The following is a 22303-nucleotide window of genomic DNA, read 5'->3' as shown; positions in this document are numbered from 1 at the left end:
TCGCCAGGAGGGCGGGGCCTGAGCGGGGGCGGGGCTTCCCGTGACCCGGAGAAGGGAAGAGGCGGGGCTGCGACGTGACCCGGAAGCGGAAATGCTGCTGTTCTGCCCAGCCTGCGGGAACGTGCTGGTGGCCGAGGAAGGCGCGAGATGCCACCGCTTCGCCTGCACCACGTGTCCCTACGTGCGCAACGTCACGCGCAAGGTAATCCCTCCGGCCAGTGGCAGCGCCCCCTGCTGCCGCCTCCCCTGGCGATGCCTGTGCTTCGGTGGGCGGGGACTGCCAGCTCCTATAGCCCGCCTCCTGGGGCAGAGCAACCAATCAGAGCCTGGTGGGACGGGCCTGAGGGGGGGGTCTGCTGGGGGCGGAGCTAGTCGCTGGCAGGGCGGGGCCGATGTGGGCGGGACTCATGCCATGGGCGGAGGCGCCTCCCCCCAGGCCGCCTGGTGAAATCCCAGCGGGGTCTGGGCTGGAGCCTCACGGCCTGTGTGCCCCCCAGGTGAGCAGCCGGAAGTACCCGAAGCTGAAGGAGGTGGACGACGTGCTGGGCGGCGCTGCGGCGTGGGAGAACGTGGACTCCACGGCAGGTGAGCATGGCCCTTGGGGCTCGGCTGGTGATGCCTGGTTGGCCCCGCCGCTGCGGGAGACGCTGGGCCCTCCTGGCATGGCGGGGAGCCAAGCCAGAGCTTGAGGGACAAGCTGAGCCAGGGAACAGCTCCTGGCAGGCTGGCTCCCAGCCTCCCTCCAGCACAAGAGCGGCCCTATTGGGTCAGACCAACGGTCCATCTAGCCAAGGATCCTGTCTTCTGATAGTGGCCAATGCCAGGTGCTTCAGGAGGAGTGAACAGAACGGGGCCGTTATCAAGTGATCCATCCCCTGTCATCCAGTTCCAGCTTCCGGCCGTCAGAGGCTAGAGCCATTCAGAGCATGGGGTTGTGTCCCTGCCCACCTTGCCAAATAGCCATTGATGGACCTGTCCTCCATCAACCTAACTCTTTTTTGAAACCCCTTTATAGTTTTGGCCTTCACAACATCCCCGGGTCGTGAGTTCCCAGGTTGACTATGCATTATGTGACAAAACACTCCCTTTTGTTTTAAACCTGCTGCCTATTAATTTCATTGGTTGACCCCTAGTTCTTGTGTTATGAAGAGTAAACAACACTTCCTTATTCACTTTCTCTACATCAGTCATGATTTTATAGACCTCTATGATATCCCCTCTTAGCTATTCTTTTCCAATTTGAATATATCTTTTTGAGATGGGGTGACCAGAACTGCACACTGTATTCAAGGTGGGGGTGTACCATGGATTTATATAGTGGTATTAAATATTATCTGTCCCTTTCTTAATGGTTCCTAATGTTCTGTTTGCTTTTTTGACTGCCACTGCACATTGAGTAGATGTTTTCAGAGAACTATCCACAATGATTCCCAAGATCTCTTTCTTGAGTCATAACAGCTAATTTAGACCCCATAATTTTGTATGTATTGTTGGGATTATGTTGTCCAATGTGCACTGCTTTGCATTTAACAACATTGCACTCTTTGCACTCATAACAACTCTTTGCAGTGTGCTTTGGAATTAATTTTGTATCATCTGCAAATTTTGCCACCTCACTGTTTACCCCGTTTCCCAAATCATTTATATATATCTATTGAACAGCATATTCTGGGTCTGCTTATGTGCATGGAGCTGTTGCTATTTCTGTGCTTCAATTTCCCTACTCCCATTGGGATCTGTCCCGTACCCTGCAAGATTTTTGACTGAGAAAGAAGTGACTTCTGGCCCTACCTTTCAGTGGCCATGAGAGCAGCATTAGTGCCCCGCTGTATCTTAGAAACCAGATAGTCCCCAACATGTTAAATCCATTGGCATTAGGGAGTGCTCTCAATGACAGTGGCCAGAGTTACTGATCTACCCCTGAAGGCCCTTTAAGTTCTCCCATCATGTAAAAAGTGAGCCAGTGGACATTTTGAAATAGCTCTTGAATGGATTGTGGAAGGCTGAATTCTAGTCCTTCAGATAGAGCAGCTCTAGAAGTGAGCTCCCCTGGCAGAATGAAGAATTGCTTTGCTAGCCCTGGGAGCTGTACTCACTGTAGTTCGTCTGGTTTCTTTTGCAGAGCCGTGTCCCAAGTGTGAGCATCCGCGTGCTTATTTCATGCAGATTCAGACCAGATCAGCTGATGAGCCCATGACCACCTTCTATAAGTGTTGCAATGCCCAGTGCGGCCACAGGTGGAGGGACTAACTTTTGCTTCAGATTTAATTTCTTCAGTATCATTTTTGCTGTTTGTTTGAAAATTCTCCAGCTGGGTTCTATGAAAGATGGTAACATGGAAATAAGTGTCTCTGGTTCCAGCTGTTGCATAAAGTTAAATTAACACTGGCTGCTGCTCGTGCAGGCATTCACCATAATCTGATGGTCCAGGGGCTGAATGTTATGCGTACACTGCACATTTTCCTGATAGCAAACATTGTTAGAACAAAGAACTGCCTCTGTTTAGAGATTATATGCAAAAAACTATTTATTCAGCCGTTCCCACTGCAACGCTGCTCTTTTATAGGGATGCATTAAGTTATCATTTATTACTAACCACAGCTGTGATCTACGATTGCAGGCTAAGAAATGGCAGGAATGGTCAGTATCTAGATGGGAAACAGATAAATAAAATGTTTGTCGTACTATTGCTTCATTGGGTGATGCTTCCCCTGGATCAGTACTGAACTCACAGGACTGGGGCCCTGTTGTACTATGCTCTCTACAGAAACCTGACAAAGACTGTCCCCTTGCCCTAGATTGCTTATGAATGAAAGGAAAAAAAAAAAGACAGGTGAAAGATGAGGGGAAAGAGATACAGCATACAAGGAGCACGATCAGAGTGATGGAGAGGAATTGTCATTTTAGTTTTGTGTTTCAATATTTAACTCCTGTCCCTGGATAGTATGAGGCCAGTGTGTGAGTGGAGGTGGCTTCTGTCTCATAAGACCTAAAACCAGGGACCTGACTGCTGGACACTAAGGATACCACAGTGCTTTTTTCAGACTTATTTAAAAAACAGGCCTTGTCTATGTTCAAAGTTGCATTGATTTAACTAACGGTGTGTTTAAAAAGACCTCCAGCAACTAGTGAAACCAGTGCAAATCCCTGTGTTGACACAGTAGGATTTAAACCTAACATATTGATGTATTTTGATTCCTTAGGGAGTTAATATAAGCCAGCTTGAAGTCAAATTAAGAGTGTCCAGTAGTTTTACTAAAGTTAAACTAGTGCCATTTCAATATAGACAGATGTTCTCCTTCTCATATTTATTCAGTGTCAAGTAACCAAGTGACTTTTCACTAGAAACTACTGCAGTGTAATGTAATTTTTCCCATCGCTGGGTTACCCTAAAATTTAGATGCCAATTAAATTAGCCTACAATGATGCTTTTAATTTAACAAAAGGGTAACAAGGTTGTGGCCCGCCCTAAAGGAATTGCCAGAGCTTTACCGGGGGCTTGTTTCTGACCTGCAGAGGGCTCCCAAGAGCAAGCTAGTCTTGCTGACCCCTGAAAGGACACGGATACAGCCTTCTGCTCAAGGATGGACACACAAGCAGAAATTCTTCAAAAACAAAAATTATTTATTTAACAGAAATAGAAGTTACAGTGGGTTTAATAAGGCAAGAAAAGATACAGCATTTAATACAGCACAATAGAATTACATTTAAGAATTGTACAGTAAAGCAGTGCAACAAAATAAAAAGACTACATAGGATATCTAACACATACAGGAAATACAGTAGTTTCAATGAAACATGCATATAGGGATCCCATATACACAAAGGCTTTTAGTTTTAGTGATACAGTTTAACCCCGTACTTAATACAATATGGTGTATGTGACCTCTATATACACTTATGAAAAACCATTACCGTATTCACAGATTTAAACATTTATTTAGCATCAACACTTAATACTAAACATTTAAAATTGAGCATCCTACAAATGCTGGCCAAATGGTTGCAGGATGGGTAGGGGAGAGCTCACTCAAGGCACAGGCATCTGGCTTTATTTATAGACAGATCCATATATTCTTAAATGGTAGGTAGAAAAGAAGATCAGACTTACACTTATATCCAAAACTCCCTCTGTATCGTCTTAGGTCCTTCTGATCTGTCTTCGTTTTAGGGACTGTAGTCTCTACAGTTGCGGTCTCTCTTCGAGCTGCTGGCAAGGTAGCTGCTAGCAGGCAGTTCGTTGCCAAGGCAACCTTAGAATTCTGCTGATGATCTTTGAGACTTCTTGATCTTCTAGGTAGTGCTGTCTTGTCTTGCCACTCTTGCTCTTCTCAGTCTGCTGTCGAACTCACTATGTCAAACTTGCTACAGTCTCAGCCTGCTGGCTGTCTGCCTTATATACTGGTTGCTCGCTCAAGGTTAGCTCATTAATATAATTTGTCTGGCTCAGCCAATCTGCTTCCAGATATTAGCATATTTCATCTTCCTGTCTAGATTCTCCCCCTTTTATTAGCATATTTGTACTTCCTGTCTTGCTTCTTCCCCTCTTACATCATCCTATTTTTAGATAACTAAGCTCCTCCCCTGATGCCATCTTGGATTCTAGACCTTTCTGAGCTCCTCCCTCTGATGCCATCTTGTTTGCTAGAACTTTCCACTACTTAAATTTTCTGCATCATCCCCCATCTCCGCCATTTTGGTAAGCCATGTTGGATTTTCTATATTTAAACTATCATTAGTTTCTACTTAGAACCTTAATGTTAAAACTAATTAATATTTTATGCAAGCCAAAGTTTTCTGATACTGTCACCACCTTAATTATATCAATTGGGAAAAATTTTATGAATTTTATGGTGTTTTTAAACCCCCTCTGAGGTTTTTCTGCAAGCTTTTATTAAGGTGCTGCAAGGTATTTCAGAACATTCAGAGCAAAAATCTCTTGGTACAACTGTGCTCTGAAAAACCATCTACAGCCGTGAAAGAGAACCTGCAAGGGGCACCCGACTTTGGGGGTTCTGTCATTGGAGCTTCACTTTCACACTCAGCTAGTTTTGAAAGTGGCGCCTATGAGCGTGAGGTTTTACCTGGCCCGTAGCCAGTTGGTACGTTCTACAGGTAGCACATTTAAGATGCTGCTGTAGAAAATGACTTAGGGAAAGCAGCATATAAGTTCCATATTCATCTTTCAGTGATCTCGCATCAAATGGGACCAATTTACAAGTACAAAGATTTTTTTTTAATTGCTAGCTCTGCACATTTGCACTGGCATTAGCACATTTGTGCTTTTTCCATTTCATGGATGATCCATAAAGACTTTGCAAGCACCTTGGTCTACAGTTCTGTTACATGAGGTAGAATAACATTTAACTCCCTCTCCCAGAGCTGTGCTAGCTCTTCAGGATCTGGAGGAGTAAAAAGTAGGAAAAATCTACTTCGGCAGCAATCTGCTGAGAATCCTCATGTGTAATGTCATGGTTAGGGCCCTATCAAATGCACGGTCCATTTTGGTCAATTTCACGGTCAGAGGAATTTGAAAATCATAAATGTCATGATTTCAGCTATTTAAATCTGAAATTTCACAGTGTTGTAATTGTAGGGGTCCTGACCCAAAAAGGACTGTGGGGTTATTGTAGAGGGAGTTGCATGACACATTTTTCACGGCCGTGAATTTGGTAGGGCCCTCGGCATGGAGAAGCAGCACTCTCACAGCTTTGCTCCCTCTGCCCAGCCATGCTCCAGATTCAGAGAAGCCCAGCCACATAGCGCTCAGAGAGGAGTGCTGTGTCGACTCAACTCCCTGCCTTCAAATAGATTTCATGTCAAAGGAGCAAAAAAAAAATAATGGGTAGAAAGGCTATGTGAAAGCTGCAAGATCGTTCAAGCTGCGTCAGGTAGGATCTGTTGTATATATTTACATGGAATATATGGGCCAAAGCTGTTACCATAACCCAGTCACTGTCCAACATTAAACAGTTTTAAACAAGGTTTGGTATACAGAGACCTTAGCCTGTTTTGTGCCATGCCAAACATACCATTAAAAATCCTTTTAACATTTTATTAAAGATACAGGGAAAATGGTTACAGCGTTTGCTATGTAAAGTATTGAATAAGGTTTTTGTTTTAACAACGTTCCTTATTCCCTTTCCCTTTAGCTGGAGAGAGTTTTTAGAAGGAAAAAATACTTGTTTGATACCATCTAAGAGACTGCCAATGATGGTAATAACTGTCCTTTTTGGGGAAAAGATTAGTAGTTAGTAAAGAGAGGCTGGAACTGTCATTGTTGCTGTTGATGTTAAAGTCTGATCCTGTTCCCTAAAAGGGAGAGGAAAAGAACAGCAAAGACTGAAAATGCAAAAAGAAAAGGAGTACTTGTGGCACCTTAGAAGTGTCTGTATCTGACTCTCACTTGCAGCCTCACTGCTGGAAGAACATAGGCATGGCACATGGTCTGAGACCTGGCAAAGTCATACTAGCATCAGACAGTTTAGGGCATTGTTTTTTGCCACTCTCTGGTCACAGTCTTACAGCAGTGTTACAAAATATGCAGTCTTGACCGGTTAAGCAAGATGGAAAAAGACGAGAGAGTAGAAACAGAACAGAAAAGGTGGATAAGGAAAAGGATACCTGGCATGAGACAAAGTGGAGCGGGGATTCAGAGGGACGTGGTAGGTAGGGATGGTCATCTGGCGTCCTGGACATCTTTCAGGATTGGGAGGTCTGCAGTTCTAGGAGATGATGGGGGTCACAGCCATGAGGGTGAAGCTCACTCCTGTAGCCTTTTTCTCCCGAAGTCTCTTTCTTTAAGGACCCCAAAATGGAGTGATGGGCGGAACGGCCTGTCCTCTCATTTTGTCCACCAGTTAGGCCTAATTCCTGACACCAATTTTGGTTCACTGATTGCTGATCCTGTCCTTTTCTTGTTTATCAGGCATGATGTTAACTCAGTCCTTGAGTTATATCAGTAGGCCTCTCCCTTTGGACTAATTCGTTGTTTCTATCTCCTTTGTGCACTTTTTTCCATCACCATAACATAGGTTACTGTGATATTTTATAACCTTTCACTCACTCGTCACAGTTGAACTCACAATTAGGGGAAGTTTACAGGTCCATTTATTACAGCAGATCCCTATAGTGAGCTTGGACAAAACACTTGACAAAGGCTGCAGGCATGAACGTGTTCCTAGCGGAGGAACTTGCAGTGCTTTGATAAGGTAACCTGGTTTGCAGAGTTAAACAAGGCCAGCCCAAATCAAAGGAAGGGATGGCTGAAATCAGGAGTGTGCTGGAAGCAAGGTGGATACCATCTGCTGGGCTACTGGGGGGTTTGCTGCTGTGATGGTTGAGCCAAAAAGTTCATATTACACTCAAAACTCCATTAAAACATTATAAAAGTTGCAAAGTTGAGCACTCAGAAGTTAAGAAATGCCAGAATTAAGGTGGTTTGTGCAGCCTTAATTTGGTCCTTGTGTGCCTATGCCTTATGATGGTCTTTAATCACCTGAGCACATACTATATTTTCCACAGGGCCCCTGTCTCAGTCAGGGCCCAGGCTGGATGTGCTCTGGGGATGAATCAGGGTTGCAAAGTGAAGGAGTCTTAGTATGGTGCTCTTTGCTGTCACAGGCAGCAGGAGAAGCTGACTAATGAGAGGGCATCTATGCCATAGGCTCAGCAGGTTTTGATTCAGTGCTAGGTCCCGAGATCCAGGGTGTTACTTATCAGCTCTGTGTTCTTGGGGAACCAGGGCACAGTACCCAGCCTGTCTGACTCATGAAAGACCTCCCCTCCGAGCCTCTGCTTGAACCAAAACCGATCAGAAGAAAGACTTATGAAAAGGCAGTGGAGACCCACCTAAGCCCCTGGGACAAGGGTGACAGGATTAAGGCAACTCACCTAGTCCCATTTGCATCGAAGATGGGACAAGGCAGCATCTCCATTATCATACAGAATGGAGAACAGAGATTCCAAGGCAAGAACTGCATGGAACTCTAGAACCAGAAAAGCAGGGAAGCACTGCATGATGGGGGATCTCTGCTCCAGATGTTAATGAACCCACAACTGCACACACCCAGCTCAGTAGTTATCAGACCAATTCTAGTAATAAATCCTTTATTGGTATCCAAAATAGTGAAGCTCCCTAATTGCATTGTGAGCTCCCTCCAAGGAACACTGCCCATAGCCAGAAATGATCAGCTCCCATTGTCTGGCCTGAACAAAACAACTTTGGGATACTCCCCTGAGCTATCAGTTTACATATAAACAAATCTAGTGTTCTCCGTTGAACTGTTATTGTTTCTCTACAAAAACCCCTACCCATGCTCAAGTAAGCGTTCTGATGGCTGGATCCAAAATCTGCATCAGTTCCATTGGGACTTCAGTATCTCCTGACTGATCGTGCTGGGGACTCTGCCTGTCCCCAGCACTCTGGACCCTCAGCTACCATCGCCTGGGACCTCCGATCGATTCAAGCTTCATGGAGTCGTGAGAACTCAGCTTTCTCTCTCAGTATAGCCTGACCTTGATTTGTGTGGTCAGTTATAGTTTTCTAAACCTGACTTTCATAATCAAATTTAAGCTAGATTTAATGTTACAACTGGTTTGTTTGTTTGTGTGGTTATTACCTGGCAATAAATAACTTTCATGGTTAAGCTGGTTGCTTCTCTCCCCCTTTTGGGTGTTTTTGGCTTCCTCATTCGTGCTGCAGCAATGCTCCTCGTACCTAAGCTAAAAGATCCCTGCAGTGCCCAAAAATCCAGTGGGGGTTTGCTCATCAAATGTGTTACTACCTGAACAATTGTAACGTGAAAGTGGGGACAGGGATGTGCTGAACCTGGGACATATGAGGGTGGCAGCCTGGAAGTGCAGCTCGACCCAGCCTGCTCCATTGTGCTCTATTCGGGTGCGGTGCCCAGGGCATATGAAGGTGACAGCCTGGAAATGCTGCTCAACCCAGCCTACTGAGTCCAGGGAGATATAAGGGGTAAACTTGGGAGTGCTGACTAACCCGGTCCTCTCAGACACGCTCTGTTAGTGTGTGTGTGTGTTTGTCTGATTCTGGGGAACCTAGGTCCTGCAGCATAGCTCCAGTGGGAGGGGACTTGCAGGGGGGAGAAGTAGAGCTCTGTATAAGAACACAAGTGATACAAGCAGTACATTGATAGTACAGACCCCCCTCCCCCCACACTGGAAAAGTAACCCTAATAAATGAAAAAAGAAAAGGAGGACTTGTGGCACCTTAGAGACTAACCAATTTATTAGAGCATAAGCTTTCGTGAGCTACAGCTCACTTCCTCAGATGCATATCGTGGAAACTGCAGCAGGCTTATATGCATCTGAGGAAGTGAGCTGTAGCTCACGAAAGCTTATGCTCTAATAAATTGGTTAGTCTCTAAGGTGCCACAAGTCCTCCTTTTCTTTTTGCGAATACAGACTAACACGGCTGCTACTCTGAAACCTAATAAATGAGCATACCCCAAAGTAACAGGCAAAGCTGGTAACAAGCGGTAACCTCTCGGGTAGTCAGAGCATTGGCTGAGGGAGGCCTAGAAATGGCAGGCACTTCTCAGAAAAGAGCACTCCAACAAAGGAATATTAGGAGCACCTCTGGCATGTTGAATGTGTTTTGAAAAACCTGCAGCCTGATCACTTCAGTTGCATGCCTTTCTCCAAAGACACTTAACATGCCCATCTTTTACAGGCATAGCTGCCTCACAAGCTGGGAAGTTTTAAAGCCTGGAGATGCTCTGTTATAAGGATGGTGCTCTGACAAGGAGGTAACTAATTACATGATCACATACTGTTGCCTCATTCAGTGCACCACGATGGTGCTTTCTCCCTGTTGTTCAATGTGTGGCTCCTGCCTTATTTACTGCACACTATTCAAACCCGCTCTGAAGACAGAATTATTTATTAATTTATTTTCACCCCACCCCAGCGAGGTGAGGGGATGGAATGATCCCAGGTTTGCGGATTGAGGCACAGCAATATGCTGTGAATGAGTGGGATTGGTGGAAAAGCGTAGAGGAGCCTGCCTGACCATGTCAGTATGGAACCCGGGCTGTGATCCCGTAGAATTGCTGATGCTTTGTTGGACTTTGCTGTGGAAGATGAATCTGGCCACATGCGGGTGAAGAGACCACTCACAGTGACATGTAAACAAATTGCTCAGGAGGTCTGCTAGGTTGTTCTGTATGCCTGACAGATGCTTCAAGATCTATTGAACTGGCAAGATTGGCTCCCAAGGTAGAGTTGCTTCTTGACAGAGTGGAGTAAAGCAGGCATCTTCCCTGCTTCTTGAGGTGAAACATTGCTGCCCTGTTGTCTGTGAGGATGGACAGGCTGCTTCCCCTGATCTGTGATAAATTCTTGGCATGCCAGCCTGTCAGCTTTCAGTTCTCTAACACTGATGTGTAAAGCTAAGTCCTCTGAGAACCACAGACCCTGCAATTGTAGAGAAGCCAGGTGGGCTCCCTACCTCAGAGCCAAGCATCTGTCACTAGCATGAGAGGTGGCAGTGGGCAAGCAAATGGAATGCCTACACATACATTGGCTAGATCTGTCCGCCAATCTAGCGAGGTGAGGACATGGGAGGGCATTCTTACCACCATGTATAACTGATGGCATCTTGGCAAGCAGACTGATGCCAACCAGCCCTGCAGAGTTCTGAGTTGCAGTCTGGCGTATTGAACTACATAGGTGCAAGAGGCCATGTGACCCAGAAGCCTCCAACTGTTTTGTGCTGTTGTGAGCCTTCAAATCTATAACCATCTAATTGCCTGGAGCCTGAAGTGCAGAAGAAAGGCCCTGGCTTAAGAGGAATCCAATACAGCCCCTATAAACTCTATCCTCTGGACCAGGGAGAGAAGGGATTTTTCTGGGTTGATTAACAGTCCCAGAGCACTGAAGGTTGACTGGACCAGGGCAACACTGCTCTGTCCTTGCCATCTGGACCAGCCTTCAACAAACCAGTTGTCTAGATCAGTGGTTTTCAAACTCTTTTTCTGGGGACCCAGTTGAAGAAAATTGTTGATGTCCGCAACCCAATGGAGCTGGGAGTGAGGGGTTTGGGGTATGGGACGGGCTCAGGGTTGGGGCAGAGAGTTAGGGGGTGTGGGCTGGGGCCAGGAATGAGGGGTTCAGGGTGTGGGAAGGGGCTCAGGGCTGGGGCAGGAGGTTGGGGTGTGGGAGGGGGTCAGGGCTCTGGGGTGGGCAGGGGATGAGGGGCTCTGGGTTTGGGCAGGGGGTTGGGGTGCGGGAGGTGCTGGCTCTGGGGTGGGGAAAGGATGAGGGGTTTGGGGTGCAAGAAGGGGATCTGGGTTTGGGGGGTGCTCAGGGCTGGGGCAGGAGATTGGGGCATGGGGTTGGGGTGTGAGGCTTACCTCCAGCAGCTCCCGGTCAGCAGTGCAGCCAGGGTGCAGAGGCAGGCTTCCCACCTGTCCTGGCACCATGGACTGCGCTGTGCCCCAGAGGCAGCCAGCAGCAGGTTCGGCTCCTAGGTGGAGGCGCGCAAGTGGCTCTCGCCCAGAGGCACCCCCACCCCCAGATTCCATTGGCCGGAAAACTGCCGATGCGAGTGCGAAGCCGGTGCTCGGGGCAGTGTGCAGAGCCCCGTGCCCCGTCCCCGTCTAGGAGCCGGACCTGCTGCTGGCTGCTTCTGGGGTGCAGTGCAGTGTCGGAATAGGTAGAGACTAACGTGCCTTAGCAGGGCAGCAGCGCCGACAGGACTTTTAATAGCCCGGTCAGTGGTGCTGATCAGAGCCGCCGCAACCAGTCCCTTCCATTCCGTGACCCAGTTCTGGGTCACAACCCACAGTTTGAAAACCACTGGTCTATATAGCAGAGGTGGGCAAACAACGGCCCACGGACCACATCCGGCCCGCTGGACCCTCCTGCCCAGCCCCTGAGCTCCTGGCCTGGGAGGCTTGCCCCCAGCCTTTCCCCTGCTGTTTCCACCCCCCCGCAGCCTCAACTCACTGTGCCACCAGTTCTGTGCTGCACGGTGGCGTGGCTGGCTCCAGCTGGGCAGCACGGCTGCCTGTCCTGGTGCTCTGGATGGTGCGGCTGTAATGCTGCCAGCCACCGGTGCTCCAGGCAGCGTGGTAAGGGGGTGGTGGGGGGGGGTTGTATAGAGGGCAGCAGAGATCGGGGTGGTGGTCAGGGGGCTAGGGTGTGGATAGGGGTTGGGGCGGTCAGAGGGCAGGGAACGGGGGGTGAATGGTGGCAGAGGTCTCCAGGGGGCAGTTAGGAAGGAGTGGAGGGTTGGATGGGGCAGAGGGGGCAGTCAGCGGCATTGGTTCTGGGGGCGGTCAGGGAGAAGGGTGGTTGGATGGGGCAGGGGTTCTGGGGGGCAGTCAGGAATGAGAGGAGGGGTTGGATGGGGTGGGGGGGCAGTCAGGGGCGGGGGGTCCAAGGGCCATCAGCGGACAGGGAGGGTTGGATGGGGCAGGAGTCCCGGGGGGGCCGTCAGGGGGTGAGAAGTGTGTGTGTGTGTGTGTGGGGGGGGGATTGGGGGGAGGAGGGGGCCAGGCCACGCCTGGCTGTTTGGGGAGGCACAGCCTCCCCGAACCAGCCCTCCATACAATTTTGGAAACCTGATGTGGCCCTCAGGCCAAAAAGTTTGCCTGCCCCTACTATATAGGGATAAACCTGGACTCCTGATCTTCGGTTCTCGACCCACCTCTTGATCCTCAGTACTCAGCCTGCTGCTGGGCTCTGGGTTCTCACTGGCACAGGTTTGGAGCAAGAAGCACATGGCGTGAAACCCAGTGACCAGAGCATACCTCGGTACCTTCAATAGAAAATCCCCAAACAGGGAAAACAACAAGTGCAGAACACATTTTTATTATACACACAGCTAAAACTTACTAACTATCCTAACCACCCTAAAGACTAAATTACACACAGTGTACAATATACAGTGTTCCCAAAGGCTGAGAGAGAGTCCTGTTCTGATATAGAACAGAGTTCCAATGACTGTCGTGGGTAGTAAAGAAGGAACTGAGGGGTGCTGGGGGTGACTCTGCTCTTTAGACCTGCATGCAGCAGTAGCAGGAGCTCGAGTTTTCAACAACCGTGTGCTGGGCACACTGACACCAAGAGTGAATGCACATGTGCAGTCCTCGAAGAACCAGCAGTGCTCAGATCATCATACGCAGCAAACACCCTCGTGATTCTTATTTTGTGTTACCGTAGTACCCAGGAGCCACAATGGATGCCATTGTGATTGGAGCCATACAGACACTGAACAAAAAGACCGCCCCTACTCCGAAGACCATACGATCTAAGTATAAAACAAGAGAGAACAGACGGATGCAGAATGACCGACGAGAGAGCACGAGGAAACAAATGAGAGAACATTGGTCAGCATGATGGACAGTGGTCGCAGTACACAAGCAGCAGCAATTTTTCTTATAGACATCATGAAAAAAGGAGGGCTTTAAAGGAGGATAAAGAATTTGCTTTGCAGATGTCCACAGGGAGCTCAAGGGGCAGCACAAGAGAAAGCACAAAAGTGCTTGTGTGAAAACTGAACAAGTGGACAATGGAGGCTGACATCATGGGCTGATCAGAAGTGGAAAATAACTTTTTTGATATTGAATCAGAGATGATAGGTAGGGTGGTCAGGGCTATGCCATCAAGGGCCTTGAAAGAGATGCCAAGTAGCAACAGAGAAGGGGGAGAAAGTGGAGGGATACAATATGAGGATGACATAGGCAAAGTAATAGGCTGGGGAAATGATTTTTGTAGCAGCATTCTGAATGGTACGCAGGGGGCAAGATTACATTTGCCAGGCCAGAGAGAAGGATATTGCAAGAATCATGATGGAAGATGAGAACCTGGATGAGAGCTATACCTGTGTGGATGGATAGGAAAGGCCGGATCTTAGAGATGTTATACAGAAGAATCTGAAAGATTTAGACATAGCCTGGATATGAGGAGCTAGGGAGAGGTCTGAGTCAAAGATGATGTTCAGATTACAGACCTGAGCAGTACTGTCCACAGTGATCAAGAAAATAGGAAGTGGGGAGAGCGCAGGGGGAGGAGGATGGAAATTAAGGGTATGTCTATACTGCAATCAAAAACCTGCAGCTGGCTTGTGCCAACTGACCCGGGCTTGAGGGGCATGGGCTGTGTGTCTGTTTAATTGCAGTGTAGACTTCTGGGCTTGGGTTGGAGCCTGGGCTCTGGGACCCTGCAAAATTCTTACCTTCACCTGAATACTTTTAATCAAATATAATGAATTGGGTTTATTATACACCGTGTTAGTTACTAATTAGTGAAACAGCTGTAATAATCATGGGCTCAGTGAGGGCTGACAAAGCATAGGCCAATGTGGAGGGTACCGGGTCACCAGCTCCTCCTATAATGCAGAGGCTGGGTCAATTGCATTGCCATAAGAACTCCACTTTCTATGGCTCCTGTCTCTGTTGTAGCTCAGGACTTGCTGGAGGCACAGGATCTGGTGAGAGGTTGTAGGGAAAAGAAGGCAGTACAGCTTGCCTAGATGTAGGCCTCCTGGTCCCCAAACCAGGTAAAGAGGTAGAGGCCTGCGTGCCTGCAGGCCTGCGTGCCTGTAGAGGCCTCCATGCCTGGAGCAGCAGAATTCTAGTCCTTGCTCCCCATGACTGTGTGTATGTGCAGGTTATACAATAGCTGTGTGAGAGATTTCTGATAGTAAAGGGCTCTTTAATCTGCTGACAAAGTCAGAACACGATCCAATGGCTGGAAGTCAGTAGAGTTCAAACTGGAGATGTAATTAAAACAGCAAGGGTAGTTAACTACTGGGACAGACACCCAGGTTGGGTCTCTAAGATCTGCTCTACTTTAATCAAAAGTCTGTTGAAAAAGGCTTGATATAGGAATCACTAAATGAAATTCTATGACCTGTGGTCAGCCCGAATTATAACAATCTCAACCTGCTTTATATACTATGGAATAACCTTACTTCATTTGCATCTTGCACTAAGTAGAATCTGACAGTCATGTTAACCAGGCAAGAGCCTTTTGGGTGAAGAGATCTTTGATCATGTAAAACACTACAGCTTCTGATGTGAATTTGAGAAATCAAATCAAGGTACAGCAGTTTGGATACAAAACCATGTCCAAAGATGATGCAGTTTCCCTCCTCTAGGAGGTGCTGTCATTGTTTGAAGACTGTTATCCTATACAACCATACAAGCTTAATGTTTGCTTTACAATGGGCCTGAAGTAATTCCCAATAAGAAACGAAATTTATTTAACAAAACATGACAAAATGACAGGCACAGCACAAGTTATAGGACACACCAGAAGTTTCTCCTCCATTGGCATTCACCAATGCAGGCTGGACAAGCATGACGCACCATGCCATCTCTTATAAATGGATCATCTGCACCCATTTATTCCAGTTGCCTTCGTATGGGAACACTCTGCCCATTCTCAGAGTACAGTCTATGGTGGGCTCATAAAATATTGTTGGAGTCTCACTCAGTTTGGAGTCGGTTAGCTCTTCTTCAGGAGCAGGCCGAGAGAAGAGAGATATTACTGAGGGCTTTTTCATGCAGAATCTTCTGATGCAGCCAAGGGTTTCCAGACCCTGTTGAAAAGTTGACATGTTTTAGCTTAAGAAGTTACATAGTAATGCTAAAACCCAGGAACACCAGTAAGACTATTCCGTGTGACATGCTTCATAGACTGTTTCTCCAGATGCTTCAGAGAATTAAAAAAATAGAAGTGAACAGCCACAAGAAAGTGGCACTGCTATAGATTACAGCAATATAACTAAACCAATAATGTGAGCCGACACTGCTGAGGACATGCACCAGTTTAAGCTACTCTGCTCATGAATCATTGTGTCCCCACAATGCAGAAGTATATTGATAAAAGCATGCTGCACTCTGGGTGGCTATTCCAGGGAGCTGACTGACACTGCTAGGCTCTGTGCATTCTGGGCAAGCCTGAGGCATAGTTGTGGCAATGGCTTCAGGATCCTTGAACTTGCAACCAAAGCAAATTGCAAATGCAGATAGTCAAGGGTCTAACTGGCATTTAAGCTGAAGGGGAACATCCAGTCAGGTGACCCTGGAGCAGTGGAGTAACCAGACACATTTCAGGAGTGGACAGTATAGCTTGGGATAGCATTTGAAGGGCTAAATAGTGTAGATATATAAAACGGTGATGCCTCCCTGTGGCTCTTACACCACTATAGCTCGCACCAAATTAGAGTTAAGTCAATTCCATAAGTCACAGAATCATAAAAATGTAGCACTGGAAGGGACCTCAAGAGGTCATCTAGTCCTCTGCATTGAGGCAGGATTATCTAGACCATCCCTGACAAGTGTTTGTCTAACCTGTTTTAAAAACCTCCAATGACAGATTCTACAACCTCCCTTCTACAACCAATCTGTTCCAGTGCTGGACTACCCTTACAGTTAGGAAGTTTTTCCTAATGTCCAACCTAAATCTCCCTAAATCTTTCTGCAATTTAAGCCCATTACTTCTTGTCTTGTCCTCAGTGGTCATGCTCCTCTTTATAACAATGATTTACATGAAGACTTATATCCCCCCCATAGTCTTCTCCAGGCTAAACAAATCCAGTTTTTTCAATCTTTCATCATAGGTCATGTTTGCTAGACCTTTAATAATTTTTATTGCTCTCCTCTGGACTTTCTCCAATTTGTCCACATCTTTCCTGAAGTGTGGTGCCCAGAACTAGACACAGTATTCAAATTGAGGCCTTATCAGTGCTGAGTGGAAGAATTACTTCTGGTTTCTTGCTTACAACACTCCTGCTAATACATCCCAGAATGATGTTCACTTTTTTTGCAACAGTATTACATTGACAACTCATATTTAGTTTGTGATCTGCTGTAACTCCTTCTGCAGTACTCCTTCCTAGGCAGTCATGTCCTATTTTGTATTTATGCAGTTGATTATTCCTTTCTAAGTGGAGTACTTTACATTTGTCCTTATTGAACTTCATCCTATTTACTTCAGACCATTTCTCCAGTTTTTCGAGATCATGTTGAATTCTAATCCTTTCCTCCAAAGTGCTTGCTACCTCTCCAGGTTGGAACTCTAGATCCCCAGCCAGCCAATTGTACACTCACCTTGTAATAAGTTTGTCTAGGCCAGTGGTTCTCAAACTTTTTTTTTCGTGGACCACTTGAAAATTGCTGAGGGTCTCGGCGGACCACTTAATGATCTTTCCAAATGTTGTTTGTACCGTTAGCTAACTAGTGTAAAGTGCTTTGGATAAAAGCGCTCTATAAAAAAGCCCCTTAATAAACATGTTTTTGTTCTACAAAGAAAAGCACACAACTCATATTTTAATATCACTAGTCTTACCTTTCTAATTCAATGGATGTGCCCTCTCTCCCCTGGTGCAGCAGCCCCCAGGCTGGGGCTGAGAAGGAGGGGGGGGTCTCTCCCTCTCTCCCCCGCCACAGCAGACACAGAGCTGGGGCTGGGAAGGAGGGTCATCTCTCCCCGGCAGACGCAGCCCTGGAGCTGGGAAAAGTTGCCTCTTTCTCTTGTCACTGCAGCCCTGCACGTCCCAAATTCCCCCACCCCCTCTTCTCACCCCACTGCCCCGTCCCACTTACCCCCTATTTTCCCACCCCTCTTCTCCAGGGTGCACGGCTCCACTAATTAGCTGGGCAGCCCTTCATTCTCTCATGTGCTGCCGCCCAGGCCCGCACCTAAGAGGGAACTATCCGCAGACCACAGTTTGAGAACCTCTGGTCTAGGCTATATTTCTCTAGTTTTTTTATGAGAAGGTCATGTGAGATAGTATCAAAAGGCTTACTAAAGGCTTTTTTGATAGATGTCTGTTGCATCAACTGCTGATTGAAATGCGGTTCTGGCCATCAGTTTACCTTCCTCAGTAAGAGCCTGGAATTGATTTCTGTCTTGCTGTGGCAGCTTTTCTACAGTTTGTGATCTTGGAATAGTTCAGATAGTCATACTTAGCCAATAGGACAGGATAGTTTGCTATTCTGAACAGAAAGCAAGTGGATGTGAAGACCTTCCTTCCCAACAAGCCTACATGTTTGGCCTTCTTGTCAGAGGGAGTTGATTTTGGATGTTGTCTAGATCAAGGTTTCTCAACCCATGGGTCGGGACCCAAACTGGGTCACCAGAATGCTTCAAAGGATTGCGCGGAACTCCTGTGGCTCCCGTCCCCTGACGAAGCAGCAGTTCTGGCCACTGGAGGTTCCAACCCAGGCCATGCTTGACATTTCAGGCCAAAAGGCCCATTTTAGAAGGCAATCCTAGTTGTGCAGTTGCTACCAAGCACCACAATAATTCAAAGACCAGGCACGGCAGGGCACACTTCCTATCAACCCCACCAGCCAGCACGCCCCAGGCTTGGCCCAGATGAACCTGTTCAAGGAATGAGAAGGGAACTCAGTCTCCACGGTCCAGTCACAGTTGTTGGCTTCTCTCCTGGGACTCCCAACAAGGGAGTCTGTTACTGTGGCGTGGACACGTGAGACCCTTTGGTATCACTCCAGTGGGACAGTCACACTAAACAAAGGCTGAAATAGGATAATGTTCAACATCTGATAACAAATGTACCTGTAGTATCTCCAGGACAGAAACAGGCTGAAGAACCCCCACATAATGTTGCAGCAAGGTGTTTTCTGTTATGCCGGGCTTTGTCATGATGTGATAGAGCACAGCTTCCATCATTCCCTTACACACAGGTTTATTCAGATTCCCGTCCACGATTCGCCACGGCCTCCCAATGAAACAGACATTCTCACAGGCCCTGCAGAGGGACAGCAAGTTCCACTTTGTCAGTTGCAGTTTTAAAAATGAAAAATGCAAATTGCTTGCTATATAGAGGTGTCTCTTCCCTCTCCCTACACTAGCAAAGCACCCACATCAGAAGCAAAAATAATGGCACCTTCTGTGAGTCTGTGCAAACACATTGGGCTGCAGATCACTGTCCTAAGTCCCTGCAGGGCTCTCCTGAAATAAATGTTCTATCCAGCTACCAGAGTCCCACGGTTAGAAGTATTGCTTGCTAGGCATACCCCCTTGAGAGTGATCTGGGAGTGAGTTTGTCACAACAAAGCATCCTAGTGATGGCCAGTTTGCTGGCGAGTGACAGTGTTTTTAATCTGACAGTGGGTGTGGAGACTGGTGCTAGTTTCTATTCAGCTTCCATGGTGGTTTGACCCAGAGCTGAACTGAGTAAATAAATGTGTGTGCTGCGTGCCCTATTAAAGTTGGATGGAAACACTACCTTAGGGCTCCTCCCACCACATTGCAGGGGGTAGGGAATGTCTGTTTTCAGCAAGAGGCTTTAATTCCATATCATGGTTTCTGCACAGCACCAGTGGGAATGCTTAGGACATGCATGAGCAGCAGCTGAGTCAGAGTGCTCCCTGACTAGTTGGGAAAGGCAGCTAGCCTGTTAACATAAACCATCTCAATGCCAATCAATGAAGCAGAAGTGTGCAGCTAACGTGCTTGTCTATTTCTGCTGGATGCACCAGCAAATACTGGGACAAGGGCAGTGGGAGATATGGTTACTGTCAAGAGTTACTGGGGCAGAGAAAAAAGCAAGTCCCTCATCCCCAAACGTACGCAGCCACCTCTAAATCAGGCTGAAAAGGGCAAAGAAAGATGTGTCCCTTCCCCAGCGCACACACCTTCCCAGATACCAACAGTCCCAACTGCCTCACCCCTCACCATTTCTGCAATGAAGTTGTGCTGACAATACAAAACTCTGTGGCACATTAAAGATTATGGGAGTAGTAACAAATAAACCAACTAATAAAAACCCAGCAGGAAGCCTACCTGATCGGACTGCTCATTTCATATAATTTTTAATTCAATACAATCTGCATTTCTGATATACCTGGATCTGCTGCCGAAACCACGGGGCCAGAGCGTGTCACAGGGTGCACTTTACATCCGTGCCCAAAAACGATGCTGGCTTTCACTCTGCTCATCAGTCCAATTCAAGAAAACAGCTCTTTAATGAGCTACAAGGCTACACAAGACCCCTCTCTCTGCGTTGCATGTCAACAGCAGAAATCAGCCGAGGCACTGAGTCCCCTGATTTAACATCTTGGAGGTGAGGGCCAGGTTCTTGACTGGAATCTACCACTCCGATATTGTTCTATTCCCTAGACCCTCACTTGGAAAGCAGGGCCTAATGAGCATTAAGTTTATTTGAGTGTAGGGTGGAGAGGATTATTTCTGTTCCTTCTAGTGTTTATAATATGTTGGGGACTTTCAGAAGTGCCCATGCCCCAGAGACATTTGGAATGGCCATGCTGAGGGGCAAGGAGTCTGAGGTAACAAGAGGACGAGGTAGGACAGCAAGTCCTAGTCTCCAGAGTCCTTCCATGCACTCTGGGTTCACCAAGGAATTGGAGACACATCTACACTAGCGCCAAGCATGCACTTTCCACATCTGTTTTTGTAATTGTTATTTTGCTAATATATTGTATTATATTATACATTATATTATTTTTCTAAATGATTGCATGTCTAAGCACGATATGCTTATTATTTAATGGTTCTACAGACTTCTCTTTACGTACCTTTCCCGTACTGCCTGGGGTAGATCTGTCACACAATTGTCTGAAGAAAGATCAGAAAACATGTAATGAGTACCAGAAAAAAAAAAAGGACAGTTTTTTTTTTTTTTTTTAACTGCCACAAATCACTATTCACTGTTAATGAAAAAGCAGTAAGAGAGATGTCTGTTTCCTGCTATAGCACAAAGTTATGAGGTTTGGGGCTAGTGAATTTACAGGTATAAGCTTATAGCTTGAGAAGTAGTCTATATCCCATATGAATAAAACTCCTATGCACCTTTACAGACTTCAGAACTTTCCTGTGAGTGAGATGCATCATCAAGTGACATGTTCAAAGCTGTATCTCTGGCTGTATGTTCAAAGCTAGGCATCTGCCTTTCTTCCTCATTAGCTGCAACACTATCATCTACTGCAGTCTCTTGTTCTTCAGAATTGGCTTTATCTTGCTCTTTATCTTTTTCAGTGACAGATTCTGGTCCATGCACAGGGTGTTGCACATAGTGTCCTGTCTGCCCTCTGAAAGGACCCATTTCTTCATGTGCAACTAACACCCCTTTCACCTGCGTGGGCTCAGTTAAACTTGCATCAGGGACTGCTTCAGTTGCTCCTTCTGAACAGCTCTTTATGTCCTGATGGACTTCGGTGCCATCTTGAAGCCCACCATGTTGAGTCTTGAATCTTTTCCTTGAGGGTCCTTCATCACTGTCAACAGGACTTAAGACTTTTCCAGGCTGTCCCTCCTCCCTTGAAGACTCCACCCCTTGCTTTGGCTCTGGCTGCTGAGAGTTCTGTTGCAAATCCAAATGAGTGACGGAGTTTTTGCCCTGCAGATCAGCACCACCACCTTTATTCTTCAGACACACTGAATACAACAGCCAGGGTTTGGCAAATGTCATTGCAACCAGTCGTACAGTGTTCCCTCCCACTTCTAACACCTGTTCCATCTTGAGGAGGTCCTGAAAAAGAAACAAGTTTTATCTTTAGGTAGCGCTGTGGAATACCAGTATGATGAAACATTCAAAACTTCCTGGAATTCCCATTATTGTAACCAGTTGCAAGAGTGCCTTGCCAAACTCTCAGTCCCTTTTCAACTCTCCTGTCCTATAGATTTAAAAAAGGGAATAGTTCCCTTGCTTAATCTCCTCTGAAACTACAGCAAAGATATTGAAATATTCCTGTGCACTTTAGAGACTGACCACGGTGCGCTGGGTGAGTGTAGTCACTCATCCAACTTTTTCATTTAGTGCCACCATATTTTCTGGTCTTCAGAAAGACAAACACAGGATGTATGAGGTGAAATGACCATTGGTTGTTGATTGGGAATCTCATTACTAAATTTATCACGTAGAGGAAGTAATTCTGTTCCCATTTGTTTCATATGGATTATATGTCCTTCCTATTCAAAAAGAGTGCTATGGAGTTCACATATATATTGGTGACGGAGATGTAAACCAACCTGAATATACTGCTGTAAACACCTGGTGCATTCGGTGTCAGCTTCTTCATAGCAGTGGAACTGTTTGCCCAGCTCTGCCTTGTCAATCCCGAAGGAAGAGGATGCCTCAATGGCATTACGGATCTCTAGGACAGCAGACACATCTTTGGAGCTATACCCATAACACTCTGTACACTGGAGGACAAACTGATCTACATCATAAGTGGCTTCCTGGACTTTTAGCAGCCTAGTAAAAGCATCAGGGAGGCAGGAGATCCCTACAGCCATGTTATCAACCACAGAAGGAACTGCAAAGTAAACAGAATGAGTG

General features: G+C 46.7%; 2 protein-coding genes across 5 annotated transcripts in view; one reads left to right on the top strand and one right to left on the bottom strand.

Annotated features, from left to right (window-relative positions):
• The first annotated feature begins 15 nt into the window (after nt 1–15).
• POLR3K (RNA polymerase III subunit K) lies at nt 16–2684 on the top strand. The gene is made up of 3 exons (XM_084640695.1): nt 16–202; nt 498–585; nt 2123–2684. Exons 1-3 carry the CDS (start codon nt 92–94, stop codon nt 2248–2250), a joined length of 327 nt encoding a protein of 108 aa, XP_084496821.1. The 5' UTR covers nt 16–91; the 3' UTR covers nt 2251–2684.
• A 12524-nt stretch (nt 2685–15208) lies between these two features.
• Nucleotides 15209–22303, bottom strand: part of GTF3C1 (general transcription factor IIIC subunit 1) — an 82334-nt gene continuing 75239 nt past the window's right edge. For all 4 annotated transcript variants that reach the window (XM_084641674.1, XM_084641675.1, XM_084641676.1 and 1 more), the window contains 5 exons: nt 21994–22280; nt 20815–21493; nt 20541–20580; nt 18559–18751; nt 15209–15574 (listed from right to left, as the gene is read on the bottom strand). In XM_084641674.1, coding sequence (XP_084497800.1) covers nt 15353–15574; nt 18559–18751; nt 20541–20580; nt 20815–21493; nt 21994–22280 — 1421 coding nt within the window. In that variant the 3' untranslated portion in view covers nt 15209–15352. The remainder of the gene's footprint in view (nt 15575–18558; nt 18752–20540; nt 20581–20814; nt 21494–21993; nt 22281–22303) is intronic.

This window comes from Lepidochelys olivacea (assembly GCF_965140295.1).
Source record: "Lepidochelys olivacea isolate rLepOli2 genome assembly, chromosome: 10".
NCBI classification, from domain to species: Eukaryota; Metazoa; Chordata; order Testudines; family Cheloniidae; genus Lepidochelys; species Lepidochelys olivacea.
Note: the sequence above shows the minus strand (reverse complement) of the source record. Positions and strands in the feature narration are given on the sequence as shown.